This window comes from Amphiura filiformis, chromosome 9 (assembly GCF_039555335.1).
Source record: "Amphiura filiformis chromosome 9, Afil_fr2py, whole genome shotgun sequence".
Lineage (NCBI taxonomy): Eukaryota > Metazoa > Echinodermata > Ophiuroidea > Amphilepidida > Amphiuridae > Amphiura > Amphiura filiformis.
Genome location: NC_092636.1, coordinates 29,993,233 through 30,009,666, shown reverse-complemented (window position 1 = coordinate 30,009,666; position 16,434 = coordinate 29,993,233). Strand labels below are relative to the sequence as shown.

Below are 16,434 nucleotides of genomic sequence, written 5' to 3'. Positions count from 1 at the left end.
GTTGAAAAGTATGAAACGCGTGTGTTAAGGACCTGCTGCTTGGATGGAATACCACATGTGGATAATACAAGAAAGAAATCGAGTGCTGTAAAATTTCCCCCCAAATCCGCCCTTTTTTTGTAAATATATACATTTCTAAAGAAGAAATTTTAAGGATTTTTTAGAGAGGTGACGATTGTTGATCATTTCTATTTTATTATTTTATGTATTTTCCTGTCATTTCCTGCAAACCTAATAAAGATATTCTGATAATTGAAAACGTTCTTTATCATAAATAATAGAGGCTGAAAGTGGCAACAAGCAGCAAAAATTATAATTTGCCATGGAACTTCAGTCATATTTTATCCGAAATCTGACAAGATGACAGGGTCTGCATGCATGGTGTGCATGGCATGATGACATGCACACACTGACCTATCCCTAAAAGCAGTTAGCTGCAACTTGTGTATCACACCCATCCCGGGTTCAAACCCCATTGTGGTATTCTATTGTAAAGCAGCTAAATAGGGTGATTCATCATTTACTTTGAATGAGCGGTCTCACACATATTTTGTTTGAGGATAGCTTGTTCAACCTCCTCTTTATTACATCTTCTCTGATAATACGTTGATCAATAGACCCTGGTACGAATCCAAGCACAGTTACAACACAGCGCGTGGCTTGTCTTGTACATTGCGAAATGAGCCTAACATGTTTGCCTATAATGACAGACTCTAGAAATGCCAACATAAATCTTCAAAGAACATCATCTTAAGAATTATTTCAGTATCGAAATCAGTAGGAATACCAAGCGTACGGTGTACACATTCCAGAAAAAATATAATTTTGTTTGTTCTAGCATTCTGTATCTCCACAAAATTATCACATTTTGTCTTCAAAATCCTATGTAAATGATTTTCCATGCTACACAGAAATTGTGTTCGACAAAGGATAGACATTTTACACAATTTTACATAACTTAAAAAAGATATTGGAATATTTTGATGTTTTTTTTGTATATTTAGTAGTTCAACATGAGTAAATAATAAAATTCAAACATAGCGCACTCGGCGCAACTCGCATACAATCGAAGGTCGAAAAGATAATCTGATAACAATAGCTTGACAATGATCTGTTTCCAGTCCCTGATTAAATGGCCAAAAATACGCCAACAATGACATAACAGCAAGCCAAAGACGAATTCTGATCACCAAGTTGGTTGGAGAAGTATTCAGTATCGAAGTTACGTAATGTTACTATGTCAACGGGATCACGCGCTTGAGTTATGAACCACGATCGAAACAATCACCACACAAAGTATATGGCACTTGAAGGCATATCAAAATAGCGTGATCCGGTAACCAAGAGAATTACGTAACCACTTCGATGCTGAATAGAGGCCTTGCATGAAATTATCGATTGGCTCCAAACAAAGGATTTGAGCCGGTGTCCTTCACCGTAGTTATGGCGGAGTGCAGTCCATTCAATCAAATGTTGTCATCAACCTATTTGATCGTAGTGCAGGGTTATGTGGGAGACGAACTGTCACGGTAGATTGCAATCATGCTTTTGTTGAATGCATTTGAGTAGTCCGCCATATTTACGGGATGATACGTCACATGCAAGGCCTCTATGGAAGGACATTACAATGAAGGGAACCAGACCTACTGTACATATTTCGATGAGCATAACAAACACCAATTGGTGTCGTATGACCTTTGACATGCATGCATTCTTTTGTCGAGAGTGACATGGTCTTTCAATTCGTGCCGAGTGTCCTTGTCAGACTTGACTAATGCATCAGTGGTCATGAAAGGATTCAATTAACCTCTGCCCCAGTAATCCCAAGCAATTATCTGAAATTGCTCCTCGGAGATGTATCATGATAAGCTAGGATAGTCATATAACGACCAAAAAAGATAAATGACTGACTATCATTGAGGACTAAGTTCCGCAGTCTAGGTGAAGCCAGACAGGGTCTAATTCTGCATAAAACCGGGCAACGTTATTTCTATAGATCTGGTGCGCATTCAAATTGCATTGTATTGCATCGTAATTTCATTTGTGTCTATGCTAATTATGTTTACACAACATGAACTCACGTGTTTTCAAGCAAATTCGCCGATAATAGGTGATCAAAAGCGATCGGAATGTTACAAAAGTACAGATCGCATTCAGCTTACTTCATATGAGATGATCTTTGGGAAAATACGGCATAATTTGTCTTGGTGTTTGCGGAATGCCATGCAGTAAAATATTAATACGTTGCGGCAATTCATGATTGACAACTAACAATCGGCGTGTCCTTCGTATCCTCCACTGTCAATTTCTTATCCACTCACTAATCCTCACAAAAGCTTTGTGTTGATTGCGTAATGTGTGGAGGCAAATTGCAATAAGTACAATGAAATAATGAGTACGGCGGGCTCCGAGGCACACCGTCATCATCCCTATATCTTCGTGTTAAAAATTGCCGTGGTAGTACGATAAATCCTCACGTTTTTCAACAACTACGCATGGTGATTTTGAGCTATTTTGTTCGAGATAGGCCGTGCGACTCAGGCTATGCATACAATTTGAGATTTTGAGAGCCGGCCACACCACAGAATTAAAACCATTCTGTGGGCCACACTGTTTCTATTCTATGTTTTACGATTTTCGCATGATCAGTATATGGCTGGCCGTAACCGCCACAACGTGGAGCTGCTACGCGTAGCTTACTTTTCGCTTCGCGGAGCTAAATTGACCAATCATGTTAGATCTTTTCATTACGCGGAGCCAGTTGATGCATCATCGTTCCAGAGAGAAAACTCTTGCCAAAATTAATGTTTACTATGTGGATTTTAAATGAATCGAATGTAAATAAACCACAAACAGTTGTACAGGATCAATACCATTGTTTGATTAGTGTATAGTCAATGTTACCTTGCATGCATGTGCCATGTGTGTGGCGTGTTTGTTTGTTTGTCTACTGTGTCAGGCCAGGATCACTGACACCCACGGTACTGATACTGTCATACTATCACGGTGATCATATTGTTGAATGTTGTTGACTTTAAAATAATCATGATGCAGTCATGTCTACAGTAGAATTCACCACGACCTTTGAAGGACTTAAACCCCATTAAAAGCTATTAAACCAAGATAACACTCAATGAAAACAGCTCAACTATGTTACATCAGATCTTCTCTGGTTAAATACACACTGCACTTGTGTCTGTTTTACCTGTGCAATGAACAATGAGCTGGTATTATAGTTTCAGTTGGGTGAATGATTATAAAGCGAACGCAAGGTAACAATACTGTCTGGGCTTTTGTTTACGAAATGAGACAATAGTCTGCTTATTGTTAACCAGCGTTCTTGAAAATGAGCAGCATAATGGTTTGCAGACTTAACACGGTTTAGAAATAATTTGTTCATATTTTTTGGTGTTATCTGTCGTTTACATATCCTTCCTAAAACACAAAAGTACCAATATTTCCAAACACCTAAATTAGCTAAAAATTTAGGAAATGTTACAAAACTATATTTTCTAGAATTTCAGAGAATACTTTAAATATTGACTGGTTATTTTTTACACAGTGACGTCATATAGGCAATGGCATAATACTTCTAACATACACTAGGTCACGCGTCAATGGTGAGCGCACTGAGTATTGTGTATAGGAAAATGGGCAGTACCGTAACTACAGTATGTATGGCCTACTACTAGTATATAAAGTAAATCCGAACTGGTTTGCTGAAGGTCGAATTCCGCAGGCCACGCCGCGCAAGATGTACAAATCAGCTCCCGGCGATACACTGCAGATCGCAGAATTGTGTGCATGGTTTACCACCACTCTGCCTAGCTATATAGTTGTGTACAATACTGTATGAGTTTCTTTGTGAGTGCATGTCCATCTTAATAATAAGTCGGTTCGTACTTTTCATAAATTACTTTTTGAATCATAACTATCGTGACCGAGGATATCTTGCAACTACGTGAAGCTCGTCTGGCAAATTCTTAATGACTAAATTCGCTTCACGTAATGAGTAAGTCGTACTTGATTGGTCAGTTTTACCTCCGAGTAATGAAAAACTTTAACATGATTGGTCAATTTGGCTCCACGGAACAAAAAGTCAGCTACGCGTAGCAGCTCCACGTTGTGGCGGTTGCGGCCTACCATATCAGTATCCCATATGATATTTCTATTGTAAGAAAATTTTATTTGTTGTCACGTAAATCACAGGTTTCGTTTAAATGTACTAACTGGAAATTAAATGTACTAATTAGTGAGGACCGGTATTTTGCTGTGGATATGTTTAACTGCAAATAGAAGAAAAAAAATTTGAAATCCTGGGTAAAAATTTTGATAATATTCAACTCTTTGAGAAAATTATTTTATAAAGGAATGCTGGTAAAACCAGGTGCAATACAATGTACATTTTTGACACACTATCACGCTCTTTATCTTCGTCAATAATAGAATAATCGATTTCAATCGAATTGAATGCATGAGTTTGTAGTTGGCTACTGAGCGACCTAAGCGATCGATTGCTAGCCAATCAGATAGAACTCCTTTTCTTGCGTTCAGTGAAATACCACTCGCCTGTCGCTCACTACCACTCGCCCGTCGCTCACCAACGGAGTATTAAATTTATATTTATCGTATAGGACGTCGACGGTGTGCGAGGCGGGTTTCTTCTTCATCTTACGTAACAGTATTGTTCTCCAAAAAAACCCGGAAGCTTGTCGTTTGGAGCTCTAGCTGAAATACAGCAAGATAATGTAAGATAGTAAATGTAAACCTGTATTTTAGCTAGAGTATCTCGAGCTAGGTGAAGCTGAGTCCTATCAAAATCAAACAGGAAACAATTTCGTGCCTAATTTTAACACCGGGATTTCTTTCAAATGTATATCCAAGAACTATGTTTTTGTTCAACATTTTTTATTCAACATTACTGAAAACAAATTGTTTTATTTGACCGAGAAAAACGTGTATTTCTGAATAGAGAGTTCCCGTGTTTTGGGTTACCCGCCATCTTGGAGGGAACCCTAAACTCCGTTTACAATTTTCAGAATACCAACACTCGCGCAATAATTAGCATATGTTATTTTGTAGAATGTAGCACCAATAGGGTCATTGACCAAATCAAAGGAATGAGGAATACGGCGGTGCGAATCACGTTATAAACACTATTGTAGTCCGTTCCGCTTGAAAACACGGGAACTCTCTATTGTGCTGAGTTCAACATGTATCGACCGACATTTAGCACGACTATGCGTAACAATTCGCAAGGGAAATGTTACGTGTAATCCGATTATCACTGTCAGCTGGATCACGCTTTTGAGTTCTGCACCACGATCGATATGATCGCAACACAAAGTCTATGGCATTCAACGCCATTTATTGTTCTATTGTGTCCCAGCAGCTATGTCTGACATTGAGGTGTAGCATGCATGGGTGTAGAAATGTATGAAATTGGATGTAGGGGTGAAATTTTAAAGTTGATCCAATTATTCGCCAGCGAAGTGTTACGTGTAATCCGATTATCACTTTGTCTATTAGAACAAAATGAGCGTATTTATTTGCCTTAAAAAAGGTGCGTGATCCAGTTACCAAGGAGTTATGTAACCATTCCACTTTTAATCCAACTGATCTCTAATTGTTCCTTTGGTAAAAATAAATAAATAAATAAATAAATAAATAAAAAGCCCACAAAAAACCCTTCAAGAATTGTCAAATGTAGGCCTATATTCGTAGTTAAAAAAAGACCTGTAAAATAAACATAGCAGAGAAAAAAATCTAAATAGTGAAATACTGAACAGATTTGAACTTCATCGAGTCTCGAAGTCCGGCGTTTTTGAAACTGAGCTAATGGGGTTCAGACATACATTTGCAGGTTGAATTGTTCGTATATAGGTATGTTTTGAATAAATAACCCATGACCCCAGTATGAATAGAACAAAAAAGAAAGAAAGGAGAAAAAGAAAAGAAAAGAAAAAACAAAACAAAATAAAGCAAATAAAAAACAATAAAGAAACAAAATGAAAAACAAAGATTAAATTTATCAAGAGAAGCTCAAACCCCAAAATAAAAATAAAGCAACGGAAAAGTTTATAACGAGCCTCGAACTCCTGCTCAGTTCGCTCTTCTTAAGATGATTCAAAGTCTGTCGCTTTACCAACTGAGCTAATGTAGTTAACACCCGGGGGGGGCACTCAACTTTGGAAGTGACGGGTATGTGCCTACCGGAGTCGCGAAGTAGGGGCCTATCGGGTACAAAGCGTTATTTTAAAAAAGGGGTCATTGGGTACAAACAAAATAAAAAGGGGTCATTGGGTACAATATTTTGAAAAAAGGGGGTCATAGAGTATAAGATTTTTAAAAAAGGGTCATCGGGTAGAAAATTTTGAAAAAATGGAGCAAAACTTTGAAAATTTCGGCATAATTTTGAAAAAATGGAGCAAAATTTGACAGTTTCGGCATTTTTTTGTTGCATTTTGATGATGCTATTCTAGAAAAAAGGGGTCATTGGGTAGCCGCAACCAAAAAAAGGGGTCATTGGGTAGCCGCAACTAAAAAAAAAAGGGGGTCATCGGGTATAATCGACTTCAAAAGAGGGGGCCTATTGACAGGCACATACCGTCACTTCCAAAGTTGAGTGCCCCCCCCGGGAGTTAACACACAAATTCGTAGGTTTAATTGTTCGTATATAGCTATGTGTATCGATGATTTGCTCAAAACCCTTTACACTTTTGTCACTTTTGTGGATGGCGCTGTTCATTTTTTTCGTTTTTGCACGTTTTCAAAAGCCCTCGATAGTAAGCACATGTGCTAACTATCGAGTGAATACGGTAATATATAAAATATCACCCCAATATGCAATATTAATAACATTGGATAGACAGTGGTGAGGTGGTTTTCAGAAACTGAAAAATACTGTTTTGATCAAGGCTTGATCAATGGCACTTATTATTTACAAATTGTAAGGTTTAGAGTGTTTAATCAAGCGCAAATAATGAGTGTTTATGCAAAGACGAATGCCTATTGTTGCATAGTGTTATAATACCAAGAAAATTACATGGGAGCAGGCTAGCTGGCTCCCATCTTGCTCCAGTGCACACATAGCGACAAGTTCCTGGTTTACTATATTTTTAACTAGCAAACCAATAGGCAAGCATGGAATAGGCAAAGATGGGATAACATGGGATCATTCCATGTAAAGATGGGAGGGATTTCCTTCACACCCCCAATGTCCACGGCAAATTCACCGTGACCTTTCCAGCCATAAACCCGCTTAGTGAAGATTAAACCGAGATATGCAGTACTAAACCATTATAGTAATCGATTGTCCAATGCAAATTTATTACCACGTGATAATATTAATTCAATTAGCGATCGAATTGTCCGCTACGGTCGACTAATCCAATCGATAATGGAGCTCCACTGACTGAGTTTTGGGGTATTTTTCACTGGTTTGCTCATCAAGGCGGTCCCCCGTTATTATAAGGACTGTGCTAATGATTTAAAGATTGACATGTAGAGAATAAACCATACTTGATTGACAGAAAGTACTAAATTTGCACCTATTACGGTTTCGTGACACCCCTCTTCCAAATGCGACCAAGTCAGGGCGGCCCGGTGAAGCAAAATGTGTATTGGAATAACACGGGAGTTTGGATATAGATGGTAGATTTCTTTCTCATACAAATGTATGGTCCCTCGTTATTAAAGCTTGTACCGGGTTGAAAATTCAGATATTTTGAAAAGAATAAATAATTGAAACATAGAGCAAGTACTAAAATCATAGCTTTTATACTTTTTGATATATGACGCTAACTAGTTCATCTCCTATATCTACCCGCTACCAGTAGGGGTCAATTGCCTATTGTGAGTGCCCATGTGTTGTATGCATACATGTAGGCAACAATAACTGCATGATGTCTAGCGATGCTCCATCTGGCGATGGAGAAAATATAAAAAGCCACGGACTTATAGTTTAGCTGCTAATCTCCCAAATTTGGTACAATTGTGCACTTAATGATAAAAGCATAAGAGTTTCCACACATGAAGTACATGGTCCAAAGTTTATTTTAAGATGTAGAGGCATTTTGGACCACTAGTTACCCCTAGATGTAACGAAAGGTTACACTGGGGTAAAAAATTGAAAATGTTCCAATCTTGTCGACTGTAGTGATCTACTCACGCATCCCCACACCCGTATACATTTGTAAATTTGTAGTCATAATATTACGTAACGGAAAGAACGTATGTTAACTATGTTTTCCTTTCTCTTTCAAGACTGAACATGACACAAATTGAAATCGTTTTTACTAATGCTTGTGATTAAGAAGCAAACTTAACCACACTATTAAAACGAGAAAAAAACCCAGAATGCTAAGATAGAACTTGAACTTGAAGTGGTCTATTCTCACACATACACCCGTATAATAGTCCTTTATCCTTCATATTTCATTTATGTGATTATCTCACTCCTGCGAAACTAATTTTTGTGTCGCACTATCAAACTGTTTGAATCAATTTTAATCAAATATTAAACATGATATAGGGGGAGTGGTGGGTGGGATAAAATATTTCCGCGTCTGTTTTAAATGATCAACTGATCAATAAGTCTTTAGCAACAAAATGGTGCCGAAGGCCCTGAGCTGACACGCCCGTGATTGGTCCTCCTGACGAAGAACGAGGTTCCCCCATTAGTTCAGCCAACGGTAACCTATGCAACCATCACGTGACTTCACGACGGAAAACCATTTCAGCCGCAGGGTTGTGTTTTATTTGACGAGCAAATTAAACTGCATTCTGTAGATTAAATCTTTTCCCATGGTGCATTTAGAGTTAGAGAACAGGTTTATGAACCATGAGAGAATTCCTGTGTACTAAGTATGTCAAAGCAATGTCAAATTTGAAATCCTTGTGGTCGACTTATCCAAAAAGTGTCTTTGTACACGATTTTAGGTCCTCTGGTTCAATACTAAATTTTTCAAGATGGTGCTGGCCACCATCTTGGATTTCTGGGTGAAAATGATGCCGTAATGTCAAACTAATGTCAGAATCGGAATCCCTGTACTCGACATATCCGAAAAAGTGTCTTTGTGCATGATTATAGGTGTTCTGGTTCAAAACTTAAATTTTCAAAATGGTGGCGGCGGCCATTTTGGATTATGGCCTCTAGCAAAAAATGCCGGGATTTTCGCGAGGGACATGGGGGCTATTTTTTTCTAAATGGTCCATAGAAGTCGAATCAATCGTCAAACCTTACTAGCCAGAGAGTGGTCACCAAATTGAAGTTTTTGACATAACTTACTGAAAATAATTTCAATGCAGTATTTGCCACGGAACTCGGAACTCAAAATCCCTTATTTTTCTTTATTTATGCGCAGGGTATACCAGAATTATTCTTTCTTTTTTCCCCCACATATATTTATGTTATTTTCAAGGTTTCGTAACATTTATTGATATGCAGCGAAGTACATTAAACCACACCCGGTTATTTATATTGATGTCCTAGAAAAAACAGAAAGGACAATCGATCATATGTTACATTAATAAATCATTGTTATGAAAACAGGCATGACGATCAATCACATGTTACATAAATGATTATTATGAAACAAACATAATATTATGACAATCTCTATTGACTTAACATTGTTCACCGTCAGAATATTATACAGGGTGATCCAAAAGAACCTTCTTGTCTGTCAAAAGGATTATAATGGATAATATATAATTGTAAGGGAAAGTAAATGCACATTTGGAAAAAGCAAACTTGCGCAATAATCATTCTGGTACCAACACTGAAATCATTTCCAAATCACTTGATTACAATCGTAATGAGAAACAGCCATGCTTCTTCTTTATAATTCTCGCTTTCGTAAAGACCTACAAGCAATTGATAATATATGATTGGACACTACGAATCAGCCGTAAAGTCGGCCCGGTCAATTTTGTTTTATTTCGTGTTTAGAAAATATGTATCATAAGCTTTAAAATAGTATATCATGTGACTTCAAATGATGTCCAGAATCGGGGTTATGGTCTGCTCCTTCAACAAAATGGTACCTTTTTTCGGTTCTACAAGTGTCTCTTTTTCCACATTGCCTGTAATAAAGTAATAATTGGCGGTCATTTCAAATCATCCCCAAGTCAACGAGGTTCAGGAATGTCCTCTCATTGTCACTCATTGTTGGTTATACACAGCGGGCTGCAACGTTCATTGTTCTATTGTGTCTTATTAGAGCGCTGACATATTGGAAAATGTTGCCAATCAATATTCATGAGAGTGTACATTTAACGTCCCGTTTTCGAAATTGGGTGACTTGTGCTTGGCAGGTGCGAAATACATCTGACTGGGCTCTTTAATTACGTAACGCACAACGGCATTGATGTCATCGAATGGCTGCTTAGTGCTGTTTTGTGTTAAGTTTTATAATAATTATTATTACATTTATTTTCCTTCCTTTTCTTTCTCTGTACTTATTCTTTCCTAGGCCTACACTAACTTTATCACTCCCTCGCCATCCTTCTCTCTCTCTTGCCTTCTTCCCCATCTTTCTTTTCTTTTTGTCCTCTCTCACTCTCCCTGTCATTCCAATATAAATATGTCCTTATCTTTCTATTATTTTATTTACTTCTCATTATTTCTTTCTCTTCATTTGTCCTCTTTCTCCCTTCCTGTAGGCCCCCTCATTTTCCATATCCCTCCTCCCCTTTTCCTCCCTCATATCCCCTCTCAAGACTTCTCACAGGGAGAATCTGCTCCACCCCTTCCACCGCCGCTATTTCTATGCCAATCTCCTTCTTAAAATAAAAATAAATGGACATTTGTGAAAAACCCCTTTATAGGCCTATACTTATACATGTATACGCAGCGATCACCATTATAGAATACTATAAAATTTGGACCTGGCAGCTAATACATTCTGATGTGTAGTCGATCAGCAGGGGCATTCAATTTATTTAAATGAAGCGCCTAAAGTCAGGAGGGTGATAAAAATGATTATATCGACAACTAAAGTCTCCTTTATAGACTTCAGACCCGCACAGGCGCACATTTGGGATACGTCAGAAAAATGGTACCACTTTACACATGACTGCCCTTACACATGTACACTGTATTGTGGTCACTTATTTATACTCGCCTGTTGGGTAAAGCGTTAATATGATGCCGGAACAGTGACCAATTTTGTTCCCCAAGTTTTGAACCCCTTTGTTCGAAACAATGGTACCACTTTTATGAATAGCCTGTCGCAATCTCTAATCGGCATCAAAGGAACAAAGCATCACGTAATCTATTCTTCTCCTTTCTATCTATCCTCCTTGGTTATACATACCTAGACAAAATACAATGCAATTGTAACCCACCACTTGAACAGGATTTAGCCAAAGCAAACAAAGACTAAATCTATTTAATGATTCTATATGTAGAAGATTATTATCCTCTTCAGCAATAGGATTATTGATTGGTTTAAACGCTATCAAATGAGAAACATGTCGCGCCTAATATGAATACGACCTTCTCGTACATTTTGCACTGTATCTCAGACTACAATTTGCCGAGTTTACGGCTCATTCGTAGTGTCCACTCACATATTATTATAGCTACTATATAAATACAGTTCAAATATTTGGTAAAAGTGGTGGTAAATATGGTAAACATATGCTAAGATTAATTTGTGACACAAACGAAGTTACCGTGAAACGAATTGATTATAGTACAGTAGTTGATTTAAAACAACAGTCACAAGACTTACTATTTGCAGAGCTGTGGTAGCTTGCGACCTGCATCTACAGGTCTTCTTTAGCCACTGAAGAGATTATTCCACTTGACTTGCCTCTTGACTACCAGATATTGATTGGTTTTGGTCAAGTGACAAAATCTTGTTGTAAACAACTGGAAGATCATGGCGCCCCGGTCTCTGTTGAGGTCGCTGCCAGTTCTCCTTATTTGGATCGCTTCTCTGACCCCTCTCCTGAACCAGTCTTCTTCACGGTCGAGAATGCGTACGCCATCCCAGTCGATGCTATGGTGATCCTTAGTGATGTGCTCACCAACTGGGGAAGTGGGACGTTCATGTTCGCTAATACGTGTTCTTAATGTTCGCTAATACGTGTTCTTAATGGTCTGGCACAAGTAAGTCTTGTGACTGTTGTTTTAAATCAACTACTGTACTATGGATATACCAAGACTGTCAAACAACATACGAATTGATTATACTTATGAGCAAAGTTTTAGTCAAAAAAAGTCTCTACATAATGACAGACAGTGAAACAAAATTTCACTGACAATCCAGGATTAAATACTTGTTTCTACGTGGGTTTCATTTAAGTATCTGCAAATGGACTCCAGCGTATTTCCTAAAGGCGCGACCCTTTAAAAAGTACATTGACCTTTGAAACCTGTAAAGATGTAAATGTAATGTTTTAATTGAAGGAAGACAACGAAATGGCAAATTACACTTATCAGTATGGACGTCTATGGACCGGTAAATTGACGATATTATTAGGAAATATTCAGGACGTGCTGTCAGTTTATATTACATTCAGAAATTTCATAGGTTTGCAATACGAAGTCTGGACCCGGATTCTTTGCAAGCAGATGTAAATAGAACTATACTTTGATTAGTTCGTAATCGGCGGAAATTATTCGGCTTTTACGACTATGCCGAAAAGTAGACCCACGTTAAGAGTGATATAGTGTAGGACTTCAATTAATAATTTGTAATATATACTTCTGGCGAGATGTCACAAGCAAATTCTCCAAATAAAATATATTGATATCAGTCCGCGATGTTATAAGGCCCGCCGATTACGAGCTAATCAAACTATAAAAATCGTTACGAGAGATTTTACAAGTTGATCAATATAATACTATAAGTTTGTATTAAGTTTACTACAAGGAAATCTGGAAGATGGAAAGTTTTAATCCAACGATGTTAGTTTTAATACAAGGAAATTGTGAAAGTCTATGAGTGGAAAGTATAGGGTTATGTTAGTTTTAAGGGGTCGAGCAGTCTTGTTTCAAATATCTCCGAAATGAGAGAAATTTGCCATGTTTGCTGTGAATTTTTGCCCAGCAATATTGATCATAGGTTCAAAATTGATGGTGCATATGACCAAACTCTCTAGTTTTATATTTGAGCCTGATCACTTGTGTAAGGTCTTAGGAAATTATGTAAATAGGCGTGTATATTTGATGTTACATTATTGCTCACGCACTTTCTAGTGGCAACGAAGATTTCATGAATTTGCTTTGCGTCGATTTCGCCAGAAGTTCGCCTTAAGGGGTACTACACCCTGTGGTAAATTGTGACTATTTTTGCATTTTTCTCAAAAATAATAACACACTGGTAACAAAAGTTATGTATATTATTGGGGCAAGGAATCCAATTACTATACTGAAATTTCAGTGACTCAAGGCAAGCGGTTCAGTATATATGATTGGAAATGAGGTACATCCTAGCATGCAGTACCTCTTTTCTTATCATAAATAATGAACCGCTTGTCATGGGTTATTGAAATTCCAGTGTAGTAATTGGATTCCTTGCCCCTATAATATACGTAAAGGTCCGTTCATACTACCACCGCATTTGCGATGCGTTGCTTTGCCGCAACTCGACGCAACTCGTCGCATTTCCAAGTTAAAATGTATTTAACTTTATTGCGATATCGCAATGCAGTATTTTCAGTACAATGCGATGCGGCATCGCACCGCATCGCAACGCAATTGCGGCGTAGTATGAACGAACCTTAACTTTTGTTACCGCTGTGTTATTAGTTTTTGAGAAAAATGCAAAAATAGACACAAGTTTATCGAGGGGTGTAGTACCCCCTTAATATGTTGGACTCTCTATATAAATAATTACAGTACTTACTTTCAACTTGAGGGTAAGGCATGTGCCTTAAGGTCCGTTCATACTACCACCGCATTTGCGATGCGTTGCTTTGCGATGCCGATATATCGATTACTTTTGCCGCAACTCAACGCAACTCGTCGCATTTCCAGGTTAAAATGCATTTAACTTTACTGCGATATCGCAATGCAGTAGATGCGGTGCGATAACGCACCGCATCGCAAAGCACCGCATCGCAAATGCGGTGGTAGTATGAACGAACCTTTAATTGGTATCGTTTGTGCACACAATTCATCATGATTTTGCACGCTTGGAAACGCCTATTTCTTATTGCAATTTTGTCCATCAAAATTTAAAAAATGTCCCACTTTTTTAACGAAAAAGATTTCTACACCCATTCCGTTAGCGAAGAAACCCAAATGTGTGTGTATTTAGTGCATGCATCCTATTCAAAACGTCCACTTTAGTGGTGAGTTTTACCTTTATAATTATGTCATATCTACAGAATTGATGTTATGGAATTTTTTTAGCATAAATTCATTGATTTTACTATTTCTTACTCACCGCCTTGCCTCGAAATTTCACACATAAGAAGGCCAAACACAAGCGTTGCACAGTGGTTACTATGTTTCTTCCGATTGGTGTCTTGAATTAGTATAAATCCACATTTTCCTGGTAAAAGTCCATTGCAATACTTCATAACTAAAAACATGTGTCACTCTGAGCAGCTCTGGATTCAGTGTCGATATATTTATCATCATTTCAAGGGGTCTCAATGTAGGTTGTCAATATACGCTTAATGTATAAAACCGAACTTAGTCTCTGGCCGCGATACTGCCGAGATCATTTTTCTACTGCCAAAATATGTTCTAAAAGCATTCTAAACATTGATCGCTTTGGCTAACGACTAAAATTTACAGGGACCGGCTTATTCTATACACTGTTCAATAGCCTTATTGTGATCTGGAGCTAGCGTTTTTTCATAAATATCGCTTTCAGAATCTATTGGACTATAAACCATTCGATAAAGTAGGCTGGGCATAGATCGGAAAAACGACAACCAATATTCTATATTCCAACATGTATAATTATTTTTAGAGTAATTTAGTGATGAGTTATTAGTAGAATTTAGTGTCGAGTTATTAGTAAAATTAGAGTTAGATCAGAATGGGGTATTTGGGGGTAGTCCGGGGTTAGGGGTGTGTTTGAAGTCGATGGAGTGTGGATTTATTGATGTGGGTGCTGTAGGGGGTGTGTGGGATGTGCGTGTGTGAGTATTAAGGGTTGCGAGGTGGAATGTGTGCATTCTTGACCAATTCGTCGGCTGTATTCCATAGTGGCGTATAGTGATTTTTGGTCATTTTTTTTGAAAATTGGCACATATGTCTTTAATGATGTTCTCTTTCATTTTTCTAAGTCTCATCAGTCATAATTAGCTAATTAATTAGTAATTAATTAATTAAATGTGGCGTATAGTTACAAAGTGACATTTTTCGTATTCCATAGTGGCGTATCGACCATACGCCACTTTTTATACACATTTTATAATTATGAAATATCGGCAAAATGAAAAACATCGTATGTCATAGTGGCGTACGCGTATCGGACCTATACGCCACTATGGAATACGATGTTTTTCATTTTTGTCGATATTTCATAATTATAAAATGTGTATAAAAAGTGGCGTATGGTCGATACGCCACTATGGAATACGAAAAAGGTTACGGTATTGCGTTTTGTTCGTTTTCCATAGTGACGTATAGTTTTATTGTCAGTTTGCCAGCAAAAGTATGTATTTATTTCTTTTGAAAATATATAACAATAAAATCTATTTAGTTTACTACAGAAATTTCACATCATTTACAAAATATAATGAATGTCTGATTTACACAACTCGATTTTAAATTGGCATTTCTTCAAACCCGATTTTCTCGAAAAGTTGTTTATTCGCGGCGCCCCACTATACGCCACTATGGAATACGGACGACGAATTGAGACAAATTATATAATTCCATGAAATCATGCATGTGTCCTGTCGCAATATCTTTTTTAAGAAAGTCAGTTTAAATCGCCTAAAAGAATGATTTCTTTATTTTCATCGATTAAACCATCCATTTCTTCTGATAACAAATCAAAAAGAGAAAATCATCTTTTTTGGTCAGTAAAGGCATCCTATAACAATTGCTTTTTTATGAGCATGCTTAACTTCAAACCAGATAGACTCACTCTGGTCTTTTCAAGATCATACCTTCTTGTATATTTCAAATCGTTCTTAATGAATGCAGCAACACCACCGCCGTGTCTGTTTCTATCCTTACGTTCACAAACATAACCTGGAATATGAAACTCACTGTTATCAATGGAGCTATCAAGCCATGTCTCTGATAGAGTTAAAATGTGATACGGGTTATCCTTTAAAAAATAATTTAAACTCATCCAAACTGGAAGGTAAACTCTGAATGTTAAGATGACTAACTTTGATACCTTTTTTTGGCAGATTTATTTTTTACCGGCGACATCATTAGATAAACCATGGAAGACATTACTCTTCTTTGCTGCTTGAATACAGTGATCAATATGTGATATTTTGCTTTTA

The 16,434-nt window shown here is 37.5% G+C and overlaps 1 protein-coding gene across 1 annotated transcript in view; it reads right to left on the bottom strand.

The window, feature by feature from the left end:
• LOC140160849 (neuropilin-2-like) overlaps window positions 1-14,666 on the bottom strand; it is a 32,008-nt gene extending 17,342 nt beyond the window's left edge. Inside the window, exon 1 of the mRNA XM_072184169.1 lies at window positions 14,403-14,666. Within this exon, the coding sequence (XP_072040270.1) occupies window positions 14,403-14,550 (148 nt within the window). The 5' untranslated portion in view covers window positions 14,551-14,666. The remainder of the gene's footprint in view (window positions 1-14,402) is intronic.
• Between the last annotated feature and the right edge of the window lie 1,768 nt (window positions 14,667-16,434).